The sequence below is a fragment of the Poecile atricapillus genome, chromosome 2, assembly GCF_030490865.1.
Source record: "Poecile atricapillus isolate bPoeAtr1 chromosome 2, bPoeAtr1.hap1, whole genome shotgun sequence".
In the NCBI taxonomy this organism is placed as follows: Eukaryota; Metazoa; Chordata; class Aves; order Passeriformes; family Paridae; genus Poecile; species Poecile atricapillus.
Genome location: NC_081250.1, coordinates 16,533,009 through 16,558,392, shown reverse-complemented (window position 1 = coordinate 16,558,392; position 25,384 = coordinate 16,533,009). Strand labels below are relative to the sequence as shown.

The following is a 25,384-nucleotide window of genomic DNA, read 5'->3' as shown; positions in this document are numbered from 1 at the left end:
CTGGGCTTATTTTCAACTTACTGGTACAGTCATAGGTAGTCAGTGAGGAACTCTTCGGTCCCCAGTCTGTTAAGTTTGTTGCTTCTTCTTCCACTGTGTGATAATTCTAGCAAATGATATATTTGTACTTAAAAAATAATGTGAATAATTCTTGCATTTTACTTGTATCAGAGAAACTTTGGACATTACATAACTGACCTACTTAGGGCCAAGTTGAAAAAAATCCAGTACGCCCTGAAGATACTGAAGGTGTATACGACTTTCTTTCCTAGGGATGCTTGGAGTGCCTTGGGAAACATGTCCAAAGAAGAAGCCATGATAGCCTATGTTGATGAAATGAAAAAGGTATGTTTGCTAATGAAGGGATTTTCTAGAACAAATGTTCCAGAAATAGAGGAATGTGAGGCGGGTCTTGTTGACTACTCCTGCTGAAGCTCTAAATGAGTTATCCCCTAAGTGAACTGTTACATTTCAGTACTATGCTGTTTGCCCTGTGCAGAGAAGAAAATTACAAAATTCCTTTAAAAGCTACAGAATTTGTGTTGTTTTCAGAGAAACATGAGAGCTCTAGATGATATGAAGCTTAAATGACAGAGCTAAAGAAAGTGAAATATTGAAATCATGGTAAAGGGGACATTAAGGATAAAAAACTGTACCACACACTGCCTCAGTTCTTAGAGCCAAGAGAGGTAAGTGATCCTTATCCTTGAAAAGAAACTAAAACAACTTTCCAGAAGGACTAGGAGAAAAGATCTCACTCTCATGATTGGAGACACGAATATAATCAAATATGTAAACTTAATAATTTTTGATTTTTCAGGAAGAACTCAGCAACCTGAATTTTCTGTACTTGTTACAAAACTATTCCATTAATATTACAGTTGCAGTGAAACTATTTAGCATTGAGTAATGTACTCTGTTTTCAAATAGATGTGTAACTTGTAGGTAGTCACAGTTACCATATTAAGCAGGAATTGCAGCTTTAACTAAAGTAAACAGAGTTAAAAAGTTTCATGTCTTAACTAACCCTTTTCACTGCAGTCTTTTCACTGAAACTTTTAGAGAACTTTTTCAGTTTAAAGATTATTAACTGTCAATCTGAATAGAAGTATAATTGTAATCTATTGCTACATAACTGTGTCCCTAGCCTCTCTGTTACCACTGTCCACCCCTCAGTGGGCAGGGAGGCTGGGGAGGTAGTTTTAGCTTGCCAGACGAGGCCCTAAAAACGAGGCTCTTTCCCTTTGCTGAGATGGCAGTTGCAGTTTTATTTCTTGGGGTCCTTCGGGGTGAGATGGCAAGAGGGAAAGAGGAAGAGGTATGAGAGGCACCGCCTTTTTCAGGACAGGGGAAGGGGGTGTGGGAATTTACACAACCAATAAGGGGCCCTGGGGAGAACAAGATAAGGGAAAGAACTTACAAGTCTACATTTTCAGGGGTACATTCTTTGGGTCATACCATTTTTCCTAACTGCATTACAACAATCTATTATTACACTGAGGTTTGAGTCAAGGGGAAATGTTCTATTCCAAATACACTTGCTTTTTTCTTAGGCCACTATCTTGGCATCAAACTCTGAATCTGTTTAATGTGTGATACAATAAAAATTTTTACTAGGCAAGGAGCTGGAGTCTGATTTATGGTTCTTTTTCTTGTCTGTAATTTTGGTAGTTTAGTTCCTGCTGCTATTACTGTATCTGCTTTAAAATGAAAAAAAAAAAAAATAAGCAGCTCCAGAAACCACAGAAGGCCAAATACTGTTTGTTTGATTAAAAATCCCACTAAATTTTAATAATTCCTTCGAATGTGTGCAACAAAGTTTAGTGCTTGGATTCAATATGTGTTGATATTTCAGTAGACTACCTTATGGGTTTTTTTTAGTGCAGTAACTGGTTTGGTAAGGACACTAAAACCAAGTGAAATTGCAATGTTTGTTCTAAAAAAACTCTAGTAAAGCCTCCTGTGAGGAAGTCTGCTTCGTTGATCCTAATGAACCACAAATATTCTGATTCTGGGTGGATTACGTGTAGGGATTGGAGAGCAAATGACTTCTGCCTTGCTCAGCTTTGAAACCAGGGAGTCTGTTTACCCTGCTTTGGTGCTGTTTCAGCTCTCACATTTGGAATACTAGCTTCAGCTTTTCCATCCCAATTGATTCTACTTGCAATGTCAATGGAAGTGCATTTCAAATGGATCCACTGGGTTGTTCTATCAGCACATACTGCACTAATCCTCATGGACTTACAGTGGGCAGGCTGAGTGGGCAGGCTGCTGCTGCTGCATAGGTATCCATGTCTGAGGGGGCAAAAACCCACTTGTATGCTGATATCCCAGGACTGTGTTTAAGGGTGTATAGGATTGCCATATTCCCCCAGCCCTTGGGCATTGCCTGGCATTTGCACATTGTATTTGGCCTATACATGCATCAGATGACCCTGTCACAAAATTACAAATTTGTTTCGGGTTTTTTTTCCCTCCTTAATGGTGTAACCTTGAAAATCACAGATGAGGAATGTGAGGTTGTGATATGCTGGTGAGAGATGACCAAATGTCTTATTTTTAGTTAAAATAAAATGCACCTGGGCTCAGATTCAAGGTTAATTTGTTTCAAGTAGCATTTCTGAAATTTATTTTGCAATGCTGTTTAAACTAATTAATTTACATTTCAGATATATATTTGTTATATTTGTTTTGTTATGTATTGCAAATAAGTGATATCATAACATGTAGTGTTAACACTATGTGGTGTTTCTAATTTAAAACATGAATATATATGAATTGTGGGACATCCAAGGAAAACAGTAAATCAGGATACATAATAACGTATTTTTCACTTTCAAATTTTGAGATTGCTTATTAAGCCTAGTGGTTATAATAAGCAAGCAGTTACTTTTGCTGGTGGAAGTATTTTCTCTTTTTGTGCTCACCTAAAAGCTAGCAGTTAGAAAAAATTCTAAGAATTGCTGTAAGTAACACAGAATATATTGAGGTCTGTTTAGAATTCATGAGGAGCAGTAATGTGCAGACATGATAGAAATGCATGTATGAAACAGTTTACAGAGCAGACCATAGAAATAAAAACATAACAAATAGAAGCCTTATTCTAGAATAGGCTTCTTGTTTCTCTCAATGTTATTGAAGTAAAAAAATCAGCAATCACAAAACTATTCAATCTGTTTCATATCCAGCTCTGTGTATCTGAGTGTTTCTCCCTAACAAAGCCAGAATGAATTATTTACACTGAACAGATCAGAGAAGTGGCAATGAAACTGCAGGTTGATAGAACTGTTGTCTCTTGGTATCCTTGACTGGTTTGCAAGTGTTGACTTTCTAGGTGTTAGCCTGCCTGGAGCTCCTGCTCTGTGCAATAACGCTGCAGCTTTTGCTCCTACTGCATGCTGGCATGCTTGGTGCCTTTGAGCAGCATGTTCTGTGGCAGCGCGTACCTTCATCTGTTGCTTTCTTGGTGCCCTTCAGGAGGAGGAGGTGCACTGTAGCTGTTAGTTTGCTTTAGCCTGTGTTTCTACCTATAGCTATTGCCACTTTTAAATTATGGTAACTAAAAAAGTAGAGGATGAAAGAGGAACAAAGCTATTGGAAAAAAGCTTGTTTGAAAGGACTTAAACTAGAATGAGACAACAATACCATGTGCTTTTAAAACAATATCCAATTGTTGAATCTCTTCTGTTTAATTTATTTTAGATTTAAGATTTGCATTCCTATCATATATTCAAAAGTATATTTTTTGTAACTTAAAATGAAGAAATGCTCCAAATGACTTCAAGAGCAGAACTTGATTCTAGCTTGATCTTCTTCTAAGTTTTTGTGCTGTCTCAGTTTTGCTGTATTGTGTCCATTTTTTGTTTGGGCTTAGAAGGACCTAGTAGAGCACTTCTGATCTGCTCCTTACGTTCCATTGAAGTGGCAGGGTTTGACAATACAAGGAATCCTCTAAGACAAAAAAAGTATTTCTGTTTTATTTTCTCTGCAGAAAGACTTCTCTATAAAATAATTGGCTAACAACAGCCTGTTGAACTTTGAGATGGTTTAGTTCGTAATTGCAGAAAAAATGGATTCCAAGGTCCACTAATAAATATTGTGACATGGCTGGTTTTACTGTTGGCAAATGCATTACCTCTCTCATCTTGTCTTCACCTGAAAAAAAAGTATAATTATAAGTTTTTTGTTCAATAATTTAGTTTTGTTTCCCTGTAATTAAAAAAAAAAGTAAAGAAAAAATCAAAACAACAAGTTTAGTGACTTAGTGAAATGTTACTGAGTTTTACAATGACCAGCAGTTTCTAAAATCAGTTGAATTGAATGAATGAATCGTTGAAATGCTGTTTCATAAGATGCTTCATGTTTTGGACTTGTGCAGATTCTTGAGAGTATGCCAATGACGGACAAAGTTGAAGAGTTACTACAAGTAATAGGCCCATTCTATGAAATAGTAGAAGATAAAAAGAACAGAGGATCTGACCTAACATCAGGTTCGGACAAATGACTTTCTTTGTACTACTAATAATCATAACTCAGTGTTTTTGGGGGCTTGTTTTCTGTAAATTATATAAAAGCTAAATGTTGCATCTCTCTGTTCATTCTCTTTACCATATGGCAGTTCGAATGGAGAAAGTCTCTAAGTATTTGGAAGGTAGGAATAATTAATTATGTGTAAATCCATCATATCCATTGTTTTGGTGCTGTAGGAACTTCCTGCTAACACTTGTGACTTCTGGGCTTGCCACCTCATTAGGCTGGGTTTTGTTTTACTTGACTTTTGAGGTGATTAGGTCCAGCTGCATGTTTAGAGTCCTTGCCTACAGGCTTTTTGAGCTGGTAAAGGAAGCCTGAAGAAAGGAGGATATTTAAAACAAAACAGTTCTCCCTAACAAATCTAGTTTGTGCCTTTCCATTAAGACAATGAACAACCAATGTGTACTGATATATTCTGATGAAGATGTGGATTGTCAAACTGAATACAGTTCTGGTAATCCAGCTCTGTCATCTAATCTAAAATTAAAATAAAAAACAGACAATAAACCTCATGATTTTTAAATCATGGCTTCTCTAATAAATACAAGTTTTCTGAGGCTAAAGTTCATGAAGGGAATATTTAAACATTTTAAATTACTGACAGGTGGCAAACCTAGTAGTGTCACAGCTGCATAAAAAGTGTGTTGATTTTTATTTAGCAATGCCATTGTGAGAATGTTTTGATCATACCAGTTATTATGTTACAGGTAATGTGTTCATAAGGCTGTTGTGTAAGTCTTACAGTTGTTTAAATCTGGGTTAAAATGACATTTGAAAACTGAAATGCAACAGGGCAAAACTTGAAACTGTTTTTAAAAGGTAAACCCATTGCACAAATAAATTGGTTAATGTCTTTAAAAAGTATGAGTCAACTGGTGAAGTTGGCTTTTATATGTGGCTTTTTTCCCTGCCTTAAAGGAATGTGGTTTTATTATCAAGCCTCTGGGAAAGAGAAATAATTTTTCATTGTTTTTGGGGGAAAGTAGTGGTAGAACTTTTTACATGGCTGTCACTAAAGGACACAAAATTATTCACATGAACGCCTCTCAGTGTTAGAACAGGAAAAGAAACACTTTATTCTCTGACTCTAATATTTATAGATTCTCAACAATGACCGGGGGTTGGATAATTAAGTTGCCACCTTCCCAAGCACAATGGTCATGCAAAACGTCCATCAAAAGACGTTTCTTAGAAGGAATATAAACTTATGTTTATAAAACTTCCATGGGAAAGTAACTAAAACTATGAAAACATTATCAGAAGGCTTTAGGTTTCAGGGCGACACATGGCCATTTTGAAAGTGGGTGTGACTTTTTTCTCAGCTGTAGTTGTGTATACTTCATGTGTGGGATGCAATAGGTTTGCCTGACAGCTGGATTTATGGGCAGGTAAGAGTATCAGTAGATTCAGGTCAGCGATCTGTATAATAAGGATTTACTTAGACTTGGTGTCTGTAGCACAGGGCCAGAAGCCACTTCATTAAAAAATGACTTGCATAGATACACAGAGAATCATGGAAGTTAAACTGTACCTGTTGCATAACAAATCTAGCATACTTGTTTTTAAAAGAGGCAGTTTAAACATAAGGCAGTGTAAGTTAAACAGAATAGCAGATTTCAGCTTTACCTTGTTCTGTCATTGTTGCAATAATTCTGGTGATATGTCATCATTCATACTGCTTACAGGTGCAATATCTGATTATGCCACAATAATTAGGACAGAATTTTCACAAAGTCCCTGGTATGTTACAACTTTACCATTGCATTTAAGGTTTTTAATCCCTTTCTGTGGTGCTCTAACCACTTCCCTGATTAAAAGTGAAGCTGAAAATAATTATTGTTGTTTACAGTACAGATATAAAAATATTTCACAGAACTATAGAAGCATGATTACCTTCAGTCTTTCAGATACACACTAAAGAATAGAACCAATGTGCCTAAGTCTGTGTCTGAGGTGATGTAGACACTGGTGACAACACTGCTAAAAATCGACACATGATTATGTTTTGATTGTGTGAGTTTATCCAGTCTTGTTTATTTCCTCACCCCCAAACCCCTACAGTCTGTAAGTTCTGTTGTGGAAGGTATGTTTTTCAGGGACAGGCAGCAGGTACATTCTGAAAATCAGGACCCTTCTCTTGACTACCTTGCTTCATATTGTTCCTCCATCTTCTGGTCCATACTGTTTTGAGTTTGCCTTACATTCTTCCATCAAACTTTAATCTGCATGCAGACCATTATCTAATTGTTTAAGAATTGTATGCCACTGCCTCAAAATCAAGTTTCTTGAATTAGTGGAAGACAATTATCTGTAAGCTCAGTGAACATCAGTTAGGGCTTGTGTATTGTCTCTAGCAGATTGGCCTGGACAGAAAAGTACAGCCTTTTATAATTGCATTTTTAGTCTGTGGTTTCTTTGAAAATGTTGAATACAAACCATTGAAATACTGCCTTTCTAAATCAATAGAGCCTGTGGCTCCTTAATAAAGAACACAGAAGTCTGACATGCCAGCATTGAAATAAATGACTTGTAACATCTACTCAAAAACAAGGACAAACTTACTGGATCTGTGGGTTACAAATATCCAGACATGAATGTGTTGGTAAAGAAAGAAAAATAGAGAATTCACTCAAATAGGCTAAGGAAATCTAAGAGTTATTTTGAAAGCATGTAACCTGGGTGGTTTGGAAAAGGTCACCCTGCAGCTGTGTGAGAAGCCTGACTTCTCTGGAAAGCTATATCAGTAGTCTCTTTCTGACAGGTATGAAGTGCTTCTTTACAGACAAAGTCATTGACAAATTATTTTTGGGTACATGAAATACTTGACATCAAAGAAGAAAGTGGGCTTTTAGCTGATATAGCACTGCAGAAGGGAAGGCTCTTGTTTGTAGCTGCTGGAAGAGTAGAGGGACACATAAAGTGGGTGGGTGCTTTAGAAGAGCATCATTTTAACTTTTTTTGCACTTGCTAGTAAATGCACAAGAAATCTGATGTCTAAGTCAACGTTAAAAAGGCAAAGAAGCTTCAAAACACCATTGCTCAGTAAATGTGAATTTTTTAAAATGGGCATTCAAAGTTCTCTTGTGTAATAGCTGAAGAAGCCAAAGGTAGACTAGGATTGGCACCCTAATGATCTGATACAGGGTGGAAAATATTGAGACCTTCAGAACCAATTCATGCTTCAGAATGTTTCCCTGAGAATGTTTGTGGATGTTTTCTTTTTTTAGAATGAAAGTAAATCCAAAGGGAGGTAAGGAAACCCCTCTTTGACAGGCTCCCACACTAAGTTAAGGTATTTGAACAAATAAGCAAAGTATCTGGAAATTGTTTACAAGTTGTTCAGTAGAATATTTCTGTATAATCTTTCTGCTTTGTGATAAGGCATTTAATCTGTTCTAAAATCTTACCAAATAAAAATGACCCTTTCCCTGCATGCTGAGTAGTAGTGGTGTTAGTAAACCTTTGTGAAAACTAAGTGTTGTCTCCAAGAACAAGAAGTTAGGTACTGCAGAGGCTGTAGGAAGTTTCAGCATTATAATACTCTTAAACCTTGGCTTCCTAAGGGGCATTTCTCTCCCAAAAGCTTTTCTCCCAGCTGTGTTGCAGTTGCACCAGATGAAGGTCTGTTAAAGCAAGGTGCTGTGTAGTGCTGCATGTGCTGGTATGGGGCAGTGCTGATGGCAGCACAGGCAGACACAGCTGTTTAACAATTTGCTTGGTGTCTTCTTGCATTGGATATGGGAGCTAGGTTTAAAAGACAATACTCACTGAGGTCTGTGTGCTTTCAGAACAGGCAAATACATGTAGACGTTAGGATTTCAAAGGCAGTAGTTAGTACAGGACATAGATCAGCTTTGAAAAAAATGAGCCTGTTCCTAATTACTATTTTCCAGGTAGAAATACTTTTCTTACTCTTAAAATACAATATATTTTCCAACTGTGTTTCCTTAGGTTGCATATGACTAGTCTATCTTTTCAAATAGTTTTGTTTTCTCAAAGATCTTCTCAGGTTGTTTTCAAAGTCTTCAGTTTCTAATGGGGCATTTGGTGGCTTTTTCAGATCGCGTGTGAGCCTTTGCTCTGAAACACCCTCTGTTTGCTTCATAAGCTCACTTTTTCATGGCTGTCTGACTTTGAAGATACTTCCTTAACAGATTTCCTTCCACCTTTCTTCACTAGGAATTTTACAGAACTCAGTGTTGGTGAATCTTCTTACCGTCTTATGAATCTTCATTCATAAGAAGGGGGAAAAGAGCTAAAATTTGTGTTGCTCTAAAATGCAATGCGTTATTAGGTTCTGTTAGTGGCTGCACCACAATGAGGAGTAGTATTGAGGTAGGAGGGGCTGCTGGGTGTGTGGGTGAGTGAGATTTTTGAAATCCCGTCCTTTAAACTTTTCTCCCCTTCTAGTTTCCAATTATAAATTAACAGGTATAATCAAGGTTACAAATGATATTCAGAAAGGCAAGTGTGAAACTTACTATACAAATATTTTTTGTTAAAATCTTAGTAGTTTAGCCTTCAAAAGGGTCTAGAATATTCTCTCCAGCATTTGCTGCAGGATGGGATTATCATAGAATATTAAGGGCTGGGCCAGCAAGTGCCAGTAAGTGGAGAATCTCAGTGAGATGTGGAATCAGTGTCTCAACAAGCCATGGCTTGTCCTGTTGCAATCTATACCTGCTTCAGGCTTTACACACCAAATCTCAGCCTCCTTTGTGACTTGAGTTCAAGCTGATGGCTTTATGTCAGTGATGTCTAACAGTGCTGGAAATTAGGGCAGAGCATCAGTGTAGCTCTAAGCTTGAGTATTTCAACAGCTCCCCTCTCATACAGAATGATCAGAAAATATATTGCCACAGGGTGAGCAGCAAAGTATCCAAATATGAAAATGTAAGATTAAAAATTGTTTCTTTCTAAGTGGAGGGAGCTATGAGAAGATTTCTTCCATGGAAAGAAAAGCCTGTCTGTATTGTGGTTCATGCTGGGTTGAGTCAACAGTAACAGTTTTGGTGCATAATTGGTTGTTGAACTTGTCTGGCTGGAGGAAAAAAATCCAAGATTTCCCTGCAAAAGGGAAAGTAAATGTCAAAAACTCTTCAGGTTTCATAATTTATAAGATGTACCCACTTGCTATAAAATTGTGGTGTCTTATATTTTAGCTGTCTTACTGTAGTTAAGATCTTGTGATTAAAGAACTGGAATCTGTATTTCTCAGAGCTCTGTTCTACGAAGACAAGCTACAAAGAAGCAGTGGATAGATGTGTGGGAGACTGGAAAAGGACAGATGTAGGTAGTCATATCTTGATTGCTTGTCAAAAAAGTGCCCAGTGGACAGAGACTGGTGTTTCATGTTTAACTTTTTATGGAAAAAATAATTAATTATAGCCTTTAAGATGCATTGGAAAAGCCATTTGTTTTACCTCTAGGGCTGTGTTTGATATGGGCTTTGTAAAAGGCAGTTCAGATGGTAGGCTTGGAGCAGATGGGAGGAGAATACGGCCTTCACATTTTTTCATTTTTGTTTTTTTCTGGTATAGGGCAAAACAGTTTTTGATTCAGGCTACAATGTGCAACTCAGCTATGTGGCCCTGTGTTGTTTTCAAACATAATTCAGTTTTCTTTAAAGGGTTCTGAGCTCACTATACTTGCATTTTGTATTTTCTGGGACAAAACTCAAGAGTGTAATAATGCTCCTTCCTAGTTGCCATGCAAAGTGAAAGTTCCAATGATGACTTTATTTGTTCTGCACAGAAGAGAGCTTAGCAAGTTTTGCTCCTCCCAGAGGGAAGTAGTACCAAGCTTGGGGACATCCTGGATCCTGGAATGACATTACTCTGCTTTCAAATTACAACATCTAAGAAGCAGCTGTTCTTCATGTTCATTCTCACATGTTGGCTGAGGTGCTGACAGAAAGCTGGCAAAGCCTGGATCCATTGGTCTTGCTGCACACACACCTGTAACCAAGCTGTGTGTGCTTGGTGGCCCTGGACATCTGGGGGCCTTTGTGGAACTACCTGCCAGTGCTGGGAATGCCTGGGGAGCAGCTGCTGTTCTGCCTGGGCTTCTCTCTGCCAGGAAATCCCAGGCACGTTGTCTCTACTGCAGAAGGCTGAGGAGCATCAGGGAAGAGGGAATATATCCAAGTCAACCTCAAAACTTGATATCCTTATTTATATGGCACATATTCTGAAAATCCTTGGGAAAAGGTACTGGTGATATGGATGGAGATAAGAAACTCCTTAGATGCTGCAAAGTGTAAAGGTCTGGGATGACTAGCCAGTAATCCTAAATACTGTACTTGCAAGTGTTTATAAATGCCTGAGAAGTTGCTGTTTTCTGTTTGTTCTTATCCACAGACTATTGTTTTAATGTTTTTAATGGCAAATAAAGATGTGAGTATTGTTGATTAAATTATTTTATTTAATACAGAGGCATCTCTTGGAGTGTATGTAACAGCTTGAAAAGCACATAAACAGAGAGAGGAATGCTGACAAAACAAGGCTGTAGTCTTTTGGCGTATATTAAAAAAAAAATAAAAATGAGGAGAGGCTTTTTCTGTTATAGTAAAGTTTAGGAAGACTAAACCACAAAAAAAAGGAAAACTGTATACAGGAAGATGTGTCTGCCCAATATGTGTGCTTAGGGTGTACATTTTTCAGAGAACTTGCACTTAATGCACTTAAATTTAACAGAAATAAAACCATGGTAGTTAAAGTAATGATTTTTAATTTTTCAGTCTGTATTTCTGACAGACTTCTAAAATCTCTTTTTATTTATGATGACTGCTTGTTTTGAGTAGTGTAGAACAGATTTTACAGAGCAGGCTGGGCCCTCAGAAATTTTCTTTGTAGAGTCCTATATTAAAAAGAAGGGAAAGCAAGGAAGGGAAGGAATAGAAACTCTTGTTCTAGCTGAAGAGCTTGTTGCTCCCAGATGCTTGCATGTGCCCCTCATGTTTCATGCAGTCACTCCTTGCAGTATTTTGGGACATCAGTTTCAAAATGAGGTGGGGATTTGTGTAACCAAGTGTATTGGAAACAGCAGAACAGGGTTGCACAAACTTGGAATTGAAGCAGGGAGCCTACTTGGATCAGTAACAAGCATGAAACATCAAGGGGTGATGGCTAGAAAATAATTACAGTTACCTGATGATGAAAACAATTTTGTACAGCATATAGACTCCTTGAGACTTAACATAAACACAGGCGTGTAGGGAGATCCCTACACAAGGTGATACAAGTATAGGTCATGGAAATAATCTAGTGATTAAGATGTTGAGCAGATAATAAAGTTATGGTATTACATGAAATGTTTTCCTGATCATTGGTATTTTCAAAGCAGGTGAGAGGCTGTAGAACTTGTGTGAGAATGATACTGTGGTGTACTGGGCTAACCATTAGTACAGCTCCAGCAGTGCATGTTAATTTTGTATAAGAATTACATGCCTGTTCATAAAACAAAAATACAAGGCATTTGAGAAAAACCTGCTAGGTAAGGTTCTCTTTGTAAAGTGACCTTCAAGCTGGGGCAGATCTACCAGAGGCATTTATTTAAGCTCTGTACTTTCATCTGGGTGAGGGAAAAAAAGCCTCAAAATATGGAGAGTTAAAAATCACATACTTTTGAGAAACTTAGCCCTATTATACAGGTCATTGAGGAGAATTGTAATGCTGCCTTTAAAGAAATATATTTAGAATGGCTTTTAAGAAATCCCTTAATGGAGCTGATACTAGAAAATAAATATCCAATGAAAGCTTGTAGAGAAGCTGCATGTCTGTTCTTCACATCCTTTCTATCTTGCTTTTTTTTTATTTTAAAAATTGTCACAAATCTCACAGTTTGATGTTGTATGTAGTGAGATGAAAATAATAAAGATAAATAAATAAAATTTTTAAAATAAAAATAAATTAATAATATATAATAATAATAAGAGTAATTCTATAGTATCTAAAGTAGGGCAACAGTGAAAGCTACTAACATTTTGCATGAAATAAAGGGGTGAGGGGTGGCTGGGTGGGATTAGCACAAACCAAGTAAGATTTTAAAAGCTTGCTTAACTTGTTCACACTGAGAATATACAGTCCTCAGGGAGCAGCCATTAACCTACTAGCAGGGGCTGTAGAAGTCACTGCTAGTTGGCTTTGCTTAGTCTTTAAACATGTCATTCCTAGGATAAAAGTGATGATTGACCGTCATGTCTGGTTCCTTAGCAGATACTCAGAGCAATGAGAATGGCAGCCAGCCTTGGATTTACCATATAGTAAAAGCAATTGGGGATGGACCTGATAAGAATAGAAGTGTAAGGGTTCTGAGGAAAAGCACACAATTAGGCCTGGAATTTTGGGTACAAACTCTGTACAGGGTTATGCTCTTAGAGTCTGCATCAAAGCAATGCCTCTTTATGGTCTTTGGGAGCACTGTTGCTAAGAATGACATTGTGGAAGAAATATGATCCTGATGGATTTCAGTTATTCAGCTGTCTTATGATGTGATACCATGAATCTGTAACTGTTGACATGTTCTCTCAGTTCCTCCTCTTAATTTAAATGTATGTGATATATCACTTAGAAGTTTCCCCAAATGAATAATCTCCTTACTGCAAATATGTGAAGAAAGAACATACTTGAATGTTCAAAAACATTCCTATCAAAAAGAAAAGAAGTAAATCTTAGGAAAAACCTTATGGCATAGCTGGGGCTTTTTGCAGTATCTTTGGTAGGGTGAGGAGCTTTACAGTTTTAATTCACCTTCACAGCTCAATGGTCTTGTCCTAGTCTTGTTTTTCCTGTTTACTCCCACGGCTGGGTAGGACACATGGATGATTGTGTCCCCACCTCCTTGTTGTTAGAGGGAAGGGTGATGTGTGCCTTACAGTGCTGATGGGGCTGTGTCTGTGCCTAATGCTTATGCTGTGAGGACATAGCTGCTGCCTTATCCTTCTTATGCTGCTGCTTCTCAGAAAAACATATTGAGAACTGGGATTCACAATGCATGAAACACACTTGTGAGAAAAAAAATGGGACTATGTTGGGATTTCTCTTTTGTGAAGCAAATTTCCATGCAAATAAGTAGCATTCTTCTATGAGGAGAAAATGAGGAGGTGCTTATATTCTTGTAGTGTACAAGACAGACAATTGTTTTTCCAATTCTCATTTTACAATAAAGTAGGGGTTTTTTAATCTTCAGATAAGAGATGGATTAAATCAATCCAAAGCAGTGATGCAGGGTGCCCACGGAAACATTACCTTGCAATAAAACTAAGTTGAACTTAGTATGTAGCATATTCATTGTTACTATACAATAAGTTATTTTACCTTTTTTTATTTTTTTAAAGTCCTATGGATAAGCTTGGAAACTAGAGAAATGTGGGAAGGCTCTTCATTGGAAGGTTAAAGTAGAAAAAAGCCTAAGCTTTAAATTACCATGCAGCAGATAAAGTAGTGAAGCTGGTTTGGCAACTCCAGTATAACTGGATATTATTTTGCTGTTTAATGTTAAGCCTAAATGTGAGAATAAATCTTTCAGAGTTCTGACAAGAGAACGTAGAAATTATGCAAATGAAATGCTGTGGTGACAATTAAAACAGTCAGATTTCAGCCTTGGAGCCAACATGTAAACTGTGCAAGTGTCTCACAGAAACTGTCCCTTCTTCGTACCTTTGTACTCTGTCCTAACATAAGAGGCTTAAATTATCAACAAGATGTATTTGACCATAACTTTTTTTACAAAAGGTGGTAGAATTGTCCTGTATATACTTCATATTTTTAAAGAATCTTTATCTTTCAGTTTTTTGTACATTTACAGTAAATTGTGATCTTGGGAGTAATCCAAGGTGTGGAAAACAAGGTTTTGGTAGTTAATTTGTCTATTTCAGTATTTTTAAAAAATATTTATGACAAAATGCTCAGTGTATATATTAATTTCATCAACTTTTTCACTGAAATCAGAGAATTTATTTCCATTTGTCATTTGTTAGGTAAAGATCTGTAGAAACATGAGTCTTCCTACCATTCTTTGCATCTGCCTAAATTACAGCAGAAGATGTATGGAATATTGTATTTACCTTATTCAGAGTTCTGCTGTTCACATAATTGAATATAATGTTTCAAGATTTGCCTTTGAACTGTGAGCAGGTTTAAAGCATTTCAGCCTAAAAGGGAAATTCTGTTAAAACAGTGATTTCTGGGTTTAAAAGAACATGGCCACATCAGTCCCAGCTGCAACTGTAACCTAAATACAGTAATAGGCTTGGTCTGAGACTCCTTCTGAAAGTGGCTGCAGTCTCTTCCCTGGGGGCTGCCTCCGAGTCATTGAGGATATCTGCACCAGCAGTCAGGCACTCAAGTTTCTCTCTCACAAAAGAGAAACATTAAACCAATTCATAAAGACCTTACAGAAGTAAGCTGTCATTATTTGGTACATCTTCTAATATGGACATACTTTTGTAGAACTGTGACTGATAGTTTTGGGGGTGGTAGTGGTGGTGTAGGTTTGTTTCCTTTAAAATACATATTTTTTTCCTTTGCTTTTTTTCTTAGACCTTAGTAATGTTATGAATTCCACTCCAAATATGAAAGTTGTAAATGGAAAAGCTGAAAGCAGCGATAGTGGAGCAGAATCAGAAGAAGAAGGGCTTCGTGAAGAGGAAGAAAAACAACTGCAGATAAATGGAAAGGGTAAATTGGACTGTTGTGTCTGCCACCTAAGTGACAGAAAATACCAAAGTATCATGTATGCTGTACTTTTTCAAGGGAAAAATGATGCAAATACATGTGAATGCATATGTGAAAAATGTCTGTACAAATTTGCAAGCTATGCCATATGATTTTTGACTTGCCTAGCAAGTTCTGTCAAAAGGTTATCTAAATATTTACACCCTGCATTGTTTTGGGGTTTGTTGCCAGTGATTTTTTTTTAGAGGTATGAATGGCTACATGGCCTGTAAGAGTAGAATTGAAAACTATTTTTTTTCTTCAGGGAAAATAAAACAGAACTTCTAGTGAGATTCATTTAGAGGGCCCATAAAGACCTTGATGCTGAAATAACAGCATCTAGTGAAAACCAAATGAAATTACATATTTAGAATTCTATACAGAGGTCCTCCAAGGACATTAGGATTATTATTTCATTTAGAAGAGACACCTATTTCAGATTTACTTACTTACGTTTTAAGTATCTGCTCTTTATGCTTTTTACAAGAACAGAACAATCCACACAAATGGGAATACAGAGCATTTACATGTTTTGTTCTGCAGATACATTATACGCATAGTCCATTAGCAAGCTAGCTGCTTGAAGAAATATGGTTGGAGCTATTAGGTATAGAGCTTTCTCTTTGCAAAGTTTTCTTTTCTTTTGCAGATTATAAGAATGTGAAACCCGAATCAGCAGCTGCTAAGGATTTGGAAGGTATTGTTAGTAATGGCTGTTGCAAGGACAGCTTTATCCCAGATATGCAGAATGGCATCCAGACCAAATCTGCCTTGAATGGCTTGAATCTGGAGGAAGAAACAAATAAAATAGAGCCAAGCCTGGAAATAGCTCATAACACTGCTCACCAAGGTATTGTTCTTCCAAAACTATGTTTTCATTTGCATATGTTTTTCATGGAAAATATTATTTTCTTAAAAGCTTAGTTAGATTCAGCAGTGGTGTCTTTCAGCTGCAGAAACCTGAAGACAGAATACTAGAACAAATTAATTAATTCCAGTTAAAAATAAGGTTTTCTTTTAGTATATCCTACAGAAAGAGAGATTAAGAGAGACAGAGAGGCCTAAACCCACAGAAATAGAAGAGTTTTCTTGTAATATCATTATGCTACCTATGCAAATACTACTTGCCTTTAAAAGTGAATTTGTAGTAAAACAAAAATCACTTATATCTGGTTTATCATTCTGAAAAGCTGAACATTTTATAAATACTAGTTTGTTGAAACTGGGATCTGAATATATACTTTCAATACTAACATAACTTTAGGCAAAACTGCTTTGTACTGAACTTAGGAAAGAGAGGATAATGAAAAAGGCAAAATTTATAATGCAGGAATGGCAAGATGAAGTATAGTTTTCCCACTAGTCAAGGTTTTCTATAATTCCTAAATGAACATAACATCTTTATTCAGAATCTAAGTTTAGGATGACAGTTGTAGATAGAAGGGTCACAAATTGATGCTCACGTACACATTTTAACTCATTGCTCTAGTCTTTGCCAGGGTTGGCTCAACTGGCTCACATTTACAAAGCATGTGTCCTATCCCTCTTTCCCTGCAGGTGCAAGTGAAGAGAATACTGAAGAGATCTCAGCAGCTCAGCACTTAACCAGTGATTCAGACAGTGAAGTTTATTGTGACTCTATGGAGCAACTTGGACTAGAAGAGGTAGGGGTTTAGTATTCCTGGGTGTATTTTGAAGCTGGTATGCTGCTTAGTTTTTAATAGGTTCCTCTCAATCAAGTGAACATGGACATGCAGAGGTGAATGACATGGTTCATGCATGCTGTCCTTCTCTTTGAACTACAGGGGTTTGTTCCTTTCATTGTCAGCATTTTACAACTTGATTACTGCTGATCTAAAAGCCTTGAAGCCCTCGGAGAATTTATGTGATGACAAGGCTTCAAAAACAACAGCACAAAGAAACAATTATCAGAAAAGGAAAAACAGTATAAAGAAACTAAGGTCTGTGTCCACAGATTAATGTAGGGTCTCATAACATGTAGGGACCAGAATTCAGCTATTTTTAAGAAACGTGAAGTATCTTTGTAACAATTCACTTTTTTCTTGCTTTTTTTCTGGTCTGGTAACTTCTCCATTTGTTTTTTAGAATAAATAAAGAATAAGTGTTAGCAGGTAGCCTGTAGGCCAGTGCCTTCAAGTGGCCTAGGTCTAAATAAGTGGGGGATTACAAGGATTTCTGTGTTCTTTTGTATTCTCTTCAGACATAATGTACACCTCTGACTTTCCTGTAAAAGGTGAGCACCAGCCATGCTGCCATAGTTTTATCTGGATTTGTGCTCCTGCTGATTACTACCCATAAGTGTAGCCTTTGTTGGCTTTCTGGCCTAGACCTCCTTCAGAGGCCCACGTTAACTGTGGGCTTTGTAGGTTGTACTCAGACACCTTGTTTCCCGATTCTGGAGAGAAATGTGTGAATGGTGCCTGGCGTCAGAAAAGCCATTAAGCACTCGAATATTGCATCATTCTCTTGTCTACCTCTTTCCTGACTATGTAGGGAATTCATTTTAACAAACCAAAATTCTCCCCAGTGAATGAAGCATGTTGGGAAACGTAATTTGATAGAAGTGCCGCAAGCTGTCTTATCTAGCTGATTACCCAACCCTGTGCATCATTCAAGCTTGTTTGAGATTCTCTCATTGAAGTGGGTGGATAATATGTCAGTTTCCCAACCTGCATGAGGAAAGTTCTAGTTTTGCACAAAGTAACAAATGTTTAGGTATATGTAAATAAATACACAAGTAGAACTACAAGTGAATCAGTTCAAGCTAGAAGAGGTTCACCTAAAGAAATAAATGCAGCTAATTCTTGGAAAAGATGTAGCCAGCACTCTTGCACTTCAGTTCTGATAATCCAGCACTACTATTTGACAAATTTGGGCAGCAGTTTCCATTTCTCTGCCCCTCATTCTGGTTATTTGGGCTTGTCCATGAAGTTCTTTTTCAACTAACTGAGGTCCCCAGTCTGCTTCAGCATATTCTTGTGCAAGGGCATGTCCTTGCCCTCTGCCAGGGGCTGCTTGAACCATCCACCAAGGCAGTCCCAGTGCAGAACCTGAACAGCACCTGTATCATCCTTTTTTACTGTCTTCCTGCAGTACCACTAATTGAGTGAGAAGTTAATAGAATACTCTGCCTTTCCTTTGTTCGGTGTGAGGTGCAGGTGCAGCCAAGCTGTCTGGAGCAGGCTGATGCTAAGGTGTGTGCTCTTTGCTGAGTGCAAACACTGCCTACTCAAAGCTGCTGACAGCATGGGCCTTCTGACCGTGGCTCCCAAATTCAAGGGAAGAGGCCACTTCACTGTCTAGGAAGCAAAGGCAGTTTTAGAGGGGAAAACTGAATGGTTTTAGACCTTAATGTTCTATTTTAGTAATTATTGAGTATTAGTGTATGCTGGAAATGTCTAAAGAAATTCCTGTGGTATCACTGTTGTGAGATTTGCCTGAAATGCCTTCTCAATCTGAAAATGACATTTAGACAATAATAAGTATATTCTACAGAGAAACAACTGCTTCCCTTAAAAGTCTTAATTCTGGGCAAAGTATTTTCTTAATGTGAAAGTAAAGATGATATTTTTTCCTTTTTAATGTTTAATGGTCATATTTTACAGAATTTAATTACTTGCTAATATTAATTTGTAGCCCTTGGAGATCATCACATCAGCTAAAGGATCTTTTAAGCATTCATCCCATTTCTTGGATGTAGATCACAGTCTTCTGTTAGAAAATACGGATTTTCCAAGGCACACATGCGTGACTTATGGGAATCTCCAGCCTGGAAATACTGGAGAGGGAGCAGCTGAAGAACAAGGTGAAGTCAAATGTGGAGGAGAAGATGGCAAAGCCAGTAATGGGGGTCCTCACAAGGAGAAAAAAGGTGGAGAAAAAGCAGATTTCTACAGTGTCAGAAGAGGGAGAGGTACTGTGACCCTGCATTTGTGTTCCACACTCTCCTCACTGCCATAAATTACTGGTGTCTGAGAAGCACCTGTCAGCACTGTCCAGTGGGACAGTCATGTGTGTAGTGCTTCTGCTCTTCACAATAAAAATACATAACAAAATTCCTTTTACAGTGGGTAACTTATACTCCAGCTGCTGCTTATTGCACTTGGGTTTTTAGAAATGTAATCCTCAAAACCAGTCTGTGCCTGAGAGGAGTTTCTTTAAAAGTTACATACTTATTGTTAATTACATATGCATTTGTATCTCTGTGGTGGTTTATTGAAAACCATGGAATGCCATGGAAAGGTATCAGTGACGTATTGTTTTGTATATAATTGTAATGTTAGCCACACCTTTGAGTGATTCTGATACTATCCATTATGATTCTTAAAACTTAATGAATCACGTAATAGCCCAGATGTTGAGTTTATGTTGGACCTCTGTGCTTTTTAATTCCATTATACTTCTAATACTGTCACCTATGAGCAGCACCATATTCCAGTGGTATGATCTGTAAAGTCAAGGATAAAATCAGTTTTTCTTGTACAAACAAAAAAAAGGCAGAAAGTATTTTATTTATATATAGCATGCCTTTTATAGCGCCTATAAGTAATCAGATGGAAAAACTAAAAAGAAAATCCAAGTAAAACATTTATGTTGAAAACTATTAAGGAGAACATACTATAGTTAACTAGTTTCTTCTCTCTCTTGTTTTATTGGTTTGCTACTTATGGGCAGAAACATGACAGGCTAGTGGTAGCTGTATCTAGTTTTCAAATAATTATCTTTTCTTATCACTGCATTCCAGTGGTCTTTGTTTTCCAGCTGGAGACTTTGCCAAACTTAAAGCACATACTAAGACAGATCTTAATTTTTACTAGGGCAGAATTTACTGCTGAACTTGACTGGTTGTGTATTGATAGCTTTTTCTAAATGTTCTTGTAGTTCTAGGAGTCTGAATGATACTGTCACACTAAGGCTGTAGGGAAACATCTCAGATGACATTTCAGTGACCCCCCAGTGCTGCTGAACTGTCTGAATATAGCCTGTACCACACTCCTGGGTGAAAACTGAGGGAGAAAAGTGAACTATTAAACATTTTCAGTAGAGCTGTAGCCCATTCTGTGTTTTGTGTTTTTGCTTTTCCTCCCTCACAACAGGACATAGACTTCAGCCTTTAGGAGACGGTTCCCAGGGTGGCCAGATGGGCAGTGGAGGGGACGGCGAGCGCTGGGGCTCTGACAGAGGCCCCCGGGGAAGCCTCAATGAGCAGATTGCAGTGGTGCTGATGCGGCTGCAGGAGGACATGCAGAATGTCCTGCAGAGGCTGCATATGCTGGAGGCTGTTGCAGCATCACAGGTAGTATTCTTTGGAATTATTTGATTACCTTTTATTTAATGTCCTTGGATATCTTTTTGCTTTGTCAGATGAAAATTTTTGACAATATTTTCTTAAACTGTAAAGACATTTCAGTTACATTCTGTCGTTGAGTCCAACTTAATATTTCCTACTGGTACCTACTCTCAGGAGCACAATTCAGAGCTCTGTTACATGTAAGCAAAACCATGCATTTTTGACTTAGATATTAACTATATGTTATTTCACTGATTTCTGATCTTAGCCATAGTTACTGATACACATTACATGGGCTCTATATGGAGACTCCACAGTTAATGTTAGTAGTGCATGATCCCAGATAATTCAAAGCATTTTTAAAGAAAGTGAGAAATTACCTTAAATCTTTCAGATGGTAAATGTTCACAGGCAGAACTTCAGATTCCATTTTTCAGTTAGCAAAATACTTGATTGTTCATAGCTTTCTTTCCTCGTGAAGTAATCCAGCTTTATTGGAATTGTACATCATGTCCTCACCCAGCCAGTAGAACTCTTAAGCAAGTGTAGATATTATTGATGCAGTGTTTCTTTCTCCTTCTGTTTCAATAGAACATGTTGTGAATATAGTTGAACCAGCAACCTGAAAATGTTTGGTTTTGTTTGACTTGCTGATATATTTTGATCTGCATGATAATGAGCAAGCTGTACAAGCAGTATCCTATGGGAAGCACATACTCCAAATCTAAGGCAGCCACAGAAAAGCATTTATTAAAACTGTAATTTTGCTGCATCACAGATATTCAAGAATAAAATGTCTTGCTAAATAGAGATTGATTTTTTATCTTTGCATGAGCAATATAAGAAGAAGTAGTAAAAGATTCTTCCCCAACAGTTCATGCTGTGCTTGCTGTCCTTACCTAAGGAGAAACAGAAGCTTCTGTTTCATGCTTACATAAATTAAGACCTAGAAAACCAGCTGCTTTGCTTTTGTGCAAGCACCACAATAGTGTATGGGAATAGTCTTGAAAAGATTCTGGTATTTCCATTTTCAGGATTGCCTGGAAGACATGGAACAGAGCATTCTCTTTCCTTTATGGTGTTAGACATGCCTGTAGCTGTATCCCAGGGCAAACTAAAACAGTGGTTTTGACCTTAGTATAGACTGGTGATGAGACATGCAAGCAGGCAAATTAAGCTGCTGTGATTTCTGCTCTGGGTTAGAACTGGGACTAGACCAGAGTTGAGAAAGTTGCAATGACAAGTTGAGCAGGAGAGCCTTCAAAAACTATAAAGAGGTCCAGTAAGTGACATTGATTCATTTTCTAAGACACAGAGAAGTGATAAAATTACTATAAAGAATAGTGGAAACATGAGAGGTAACTTAGCAGCTATGTGGGGTCACATGGGGGTGGTTCTGTGCAATAAACTGTGATATATACAGATTGCAAAGCCATCACAAGATGAAAAACCTCATATTCTTGTTTTGTGAAGAAGAAAAGTTTTAGTTGCAGTTTCCTTTTTTATACTAACCAGCCTTTGTTTGTATTTAAAGGCAAAATCTGCAACACTACAGTCAAATTACCAGCCCGCCTCCTCTGTCAAGGTAAAATACTGTTTTTATGACATGTAAAAAGTATGAACTGTGAAAAAAAGATCAATTTGAATAACTCTAGCTCTTGGTATATGCTTTTTGTATTGTCTCTCCTTGACTAGGAGATAAAAAATAATCTGTCTGAGGAAATTACTTGATAGATTTATCCTTTTTTCTGGTCTTACTATCATTTTCTTTGGTTCTGTAGCATTTGAAGTGATGAGAAGTTGGTATTCAATATGTGCACACAGATTGCTGACTGGAATTTTTTTTCTGTTTTCCTTAGAAACCATCGTGGTGGCCCTTTGACATTTCTCCTGGTGTTTTAGCTTTTGCTATTGTATGGCCATTTATTGCCCAGTGGTTGGTACATGTGTATCACCAAAGAAAGCGAAGGTAAAGATATGCATTCAATAGAACACATACACTGTGTGTCACCTGTTTAAACCAATGAGTAATATTATCATGTTATTTAGACAGGACAGAAAATTCTTTGCCTTAAAAGTTTGTCAGTATGAGAAGGTATTGGTTAATTTGACTTTATATGTAGTATGCTTTATATGTGGCAATTTATGTTAAATCTATGAAATGTGATGCAGGATAAGTAATTTCCAGCATACACAAGTGGATGAGGCTGGATAGCTTGGAAGCATCTCCAAAACATTCTTTGATCCTCTCACTCATATTCTCTTCAGCTATTTTCACTGCTTCTAGACTTCCTAGTCCCATTGCGCCATGAGAATATTTTTTTCCTATCACATCCTTTGTAGAGTGCCATCTGTCACTTATATTTAACATCTACTAGCACCTCTATATTTTTGTAACATCTACCTTGACTTCCGTCAGCTGAAGGACAGCTGTACTCTGATCTTGCCTCTTCTCAGCTCTCTGTGCATCAGAAGATCAAGTGAGTGTTCTCTAGTTACTGTCTTACTTCAGCCTCACACCTGATTATGTTAGCTTAGTATGCTCTTGGCTTTTATATTTTTTCCCTCTGTCAGGCTGCAGAGAGTTTGCATGTGTATGGATCTTAAGAGAATTAGCTGAATTTGCTCTAGCTTTTTAATGTTTGCTAGTTTTCACGGTATAGTTTTCTCTCTTCAGGTAAATCAAAGAAACACAGAGTGGTTGAGGTTGAAGGAAGGCTCTGCAGGTCATCTGGTCCAACATCCTTGCTCAGCCAGGGACGCTTAGAAGCCCAGGAGTATGTACAGGCAGCTTTTGATTATCTCCCAGCAGGGAAGCTCCACCACCTCTCTGGGCAACCTGTGCCAGTGTTTCTCTGTCCTCAGAAATGCTCCAGTCCTTTAATCATCTTTGTGGCCCTTTGTTGGACTCTCTCCAGTTTGTCCATGTCTCTCATGCAGCCAGCAGCAGACAGAGCACTCCAGGTGTGGCCTCTCCAGTGCTGAACAGAGAGGATCACCTCGTTCACCCTGTTCGGAGGGACGATGCAGGAAGGGATAATATTGGAAGGGATGCATGTAACACCACTGGCCTTTGTTGCAAAGGCACATTGCTGGCTCATGTTCAGCATGGAGTCCACCAGGATGCCCAGATCCTTTTCTGCCAAGCTGCCTCCCAGCTGGTACATACTGATGCCGGGAGTCTTTCTCCAAACAGTGCCAGACTAAGCACTTCGCCTTTCATAAGGTTCCTGTCAGCCCATTTTTCCAGCCACCTGTAGTCCCTCTGGATGGCAGCACCACCCTCTGGCATATCAGCCACTCCCAGTTTTGTGTAATCTGAACCTTTGCTGAGGTTGCATTCTGCCCCACCATCCAGGCCATTGCTAAAGGTGTTAAACAGGATTGGCCCCAGTAGGGACCCCCGGTATTCACCACTAATTACTGGCCTCCAGTTACACGCCTGTCACTGATCATCGCTGTTTGGGCCCAGCCCATGGCTTTGTAAACAATACAGCGCCCACAAAGGCTGCAAATCTGCCAGGGAGCTCACCTGGCTCAGAACTGTCAACAGCAGCTTTGGTGTTGCTGCACTGTCTTACGAAACCAGAGATTGCAGTACTCAGACTTTCAGGCAGTTATGCACATTTTGCTCATTCTTTGCACTAGCAGATAGAAATTTCCCCTTGTCAGCAAGGACAAAGTTGGGGTGTTTTAAATCAAAACGATTTTTTTAGTATTTTACTTAAAGTTTCTATGAATTTCAGTGTTCTGCTAATTGTTTGTGCATGGGTATGTTCTCTCCCTCTCTCTGAACAGTGTGCTGTTCTTGAAAATCTTTTTAGATCATCTATTCTGACCTCTGTAGCACCCTCAATCCAGCCACAGGTTCAGACAGAAATCAGTTTTTAGAAAAGCACCCTTTCCAGCAATTTTTCTAGTATATTGTCCTAGTGATTCAGTGCTTCAATGAATGAATATATGATACATTACTTGTAGTTTGGATTTGTCTAGCTTCAGTTTGAATCCACTGGATTTTCCTCTATGCAGTTGACAAAGAGCCTGTGATGTGTTTTCCATGGTTACTTTTTTGCTATCCCCAGGTCATCTCATAATCTCTTGCTTAAACAAAACAAATGGAGCAACTGGAATCTCATTTTAAAATTGTTTTCCAGTCTTAGAATGATTCTTGTGGCTCACTGCCAAATGCTTCAGTTTTTCAACATTCTTTTTTGAGTTTTGAACACCAGGATTTGTACCAGTGGTAATTACCAGTGTCAGTGTGAAACACAGAGATAGCATAGCCCCATGTTTTGTTTACTCATTCATGTATTGTTTTGAGATGAACTTAAATAACAGAAACAACTAAAGAATTTTCAGTGTTCTTGAGCTTTTCTGTTTCTGAGGAAGTTACTCATAGACAGAATTTAAGGACTAGGTGCTTCTGCAGAATGTTTCTATCTGGAGTTCTTCTCCTTTAACAACGTGTAGGAAGCTGATCAAGTACACTCAGTGAGAAAACGGAATTGCAAAACGAGTCCTTTTCTCTTGTCCCATGGCCAGTCTCAGCTTGTCCTCTGTTAAGGTGCGTGAGCCCTTAGGCAATAGCTGTTCACAGTGCCTACATTGACCCTGTCTCTGTACTTTTAGTTTTAAGTTACATTAACTGTCCCTGCAGAAACTACACGTCTTTGCTACCACACAAAGTTCTCATGCTGCAGCTGTGGAGCTATGACTTCTAAACTCTTCTGCACAGTGTGGCAAATTCCATGTAATTGGTGGAGGGACAGTCTTCTGTAACCAAGAGCTTTGTGTTTTCCTCTTGTCCCTGCGCAGGGGTAGCTCA

The 25,384-nt window shown here is 38.0% G+C and overlaps 1 protein-coding gene across 2 annotated transcripts in view; it reads left to right on the top strand.

The window, feature by feature from the left end:
• Positions 1-25,384, top strand: part of ACBD5 (acyl-CoA binding domain containing 5) — a 30,695-nt gene that overhangs the window by 2,835 nt on the left and 2,476 nt on the right. The window contains exons 3-12 of one of the 2 annotated variants that reach the window (XM_058832408.1): positions 273-345; positions 4,379-4,490; positions 4,619-4,651; positions 15,075-15,212; positions 15,898-16,098; positions 16,806-16,912; positions 18,906-19,182; positions 20,366-20,565; positions 22,094-22,144; positions 22,419-22,528. In XM_058832408.1, coding sequence (XP_058688391.1) covers positions 273-345; positions 4,379-4,490; positions 4,619-4,651; positions 15,075-15,212; positions 15,898-16,098; positions 16,806-16,912; positions 18,906-19,182; positions 20,366-20,565; positions 22,094-22,144; positions 22,419-22,528 — 1,302 coding nt within the window. The remainder of the gene's footprint in view (positions 1-272; positions 346-4,378; positions 4,491-4,618; positions 4,652-15,074; positions 15,213-15,897; positions 16,099-16,805; positions 16,913-18,905; positions 19,183-20,365; positions 20,566-22,093; positions 22,145-22,418; positions 22,529-25,384) is intronic. The other variant, XM_058832409.1, reaches the window with a different exon arrangement.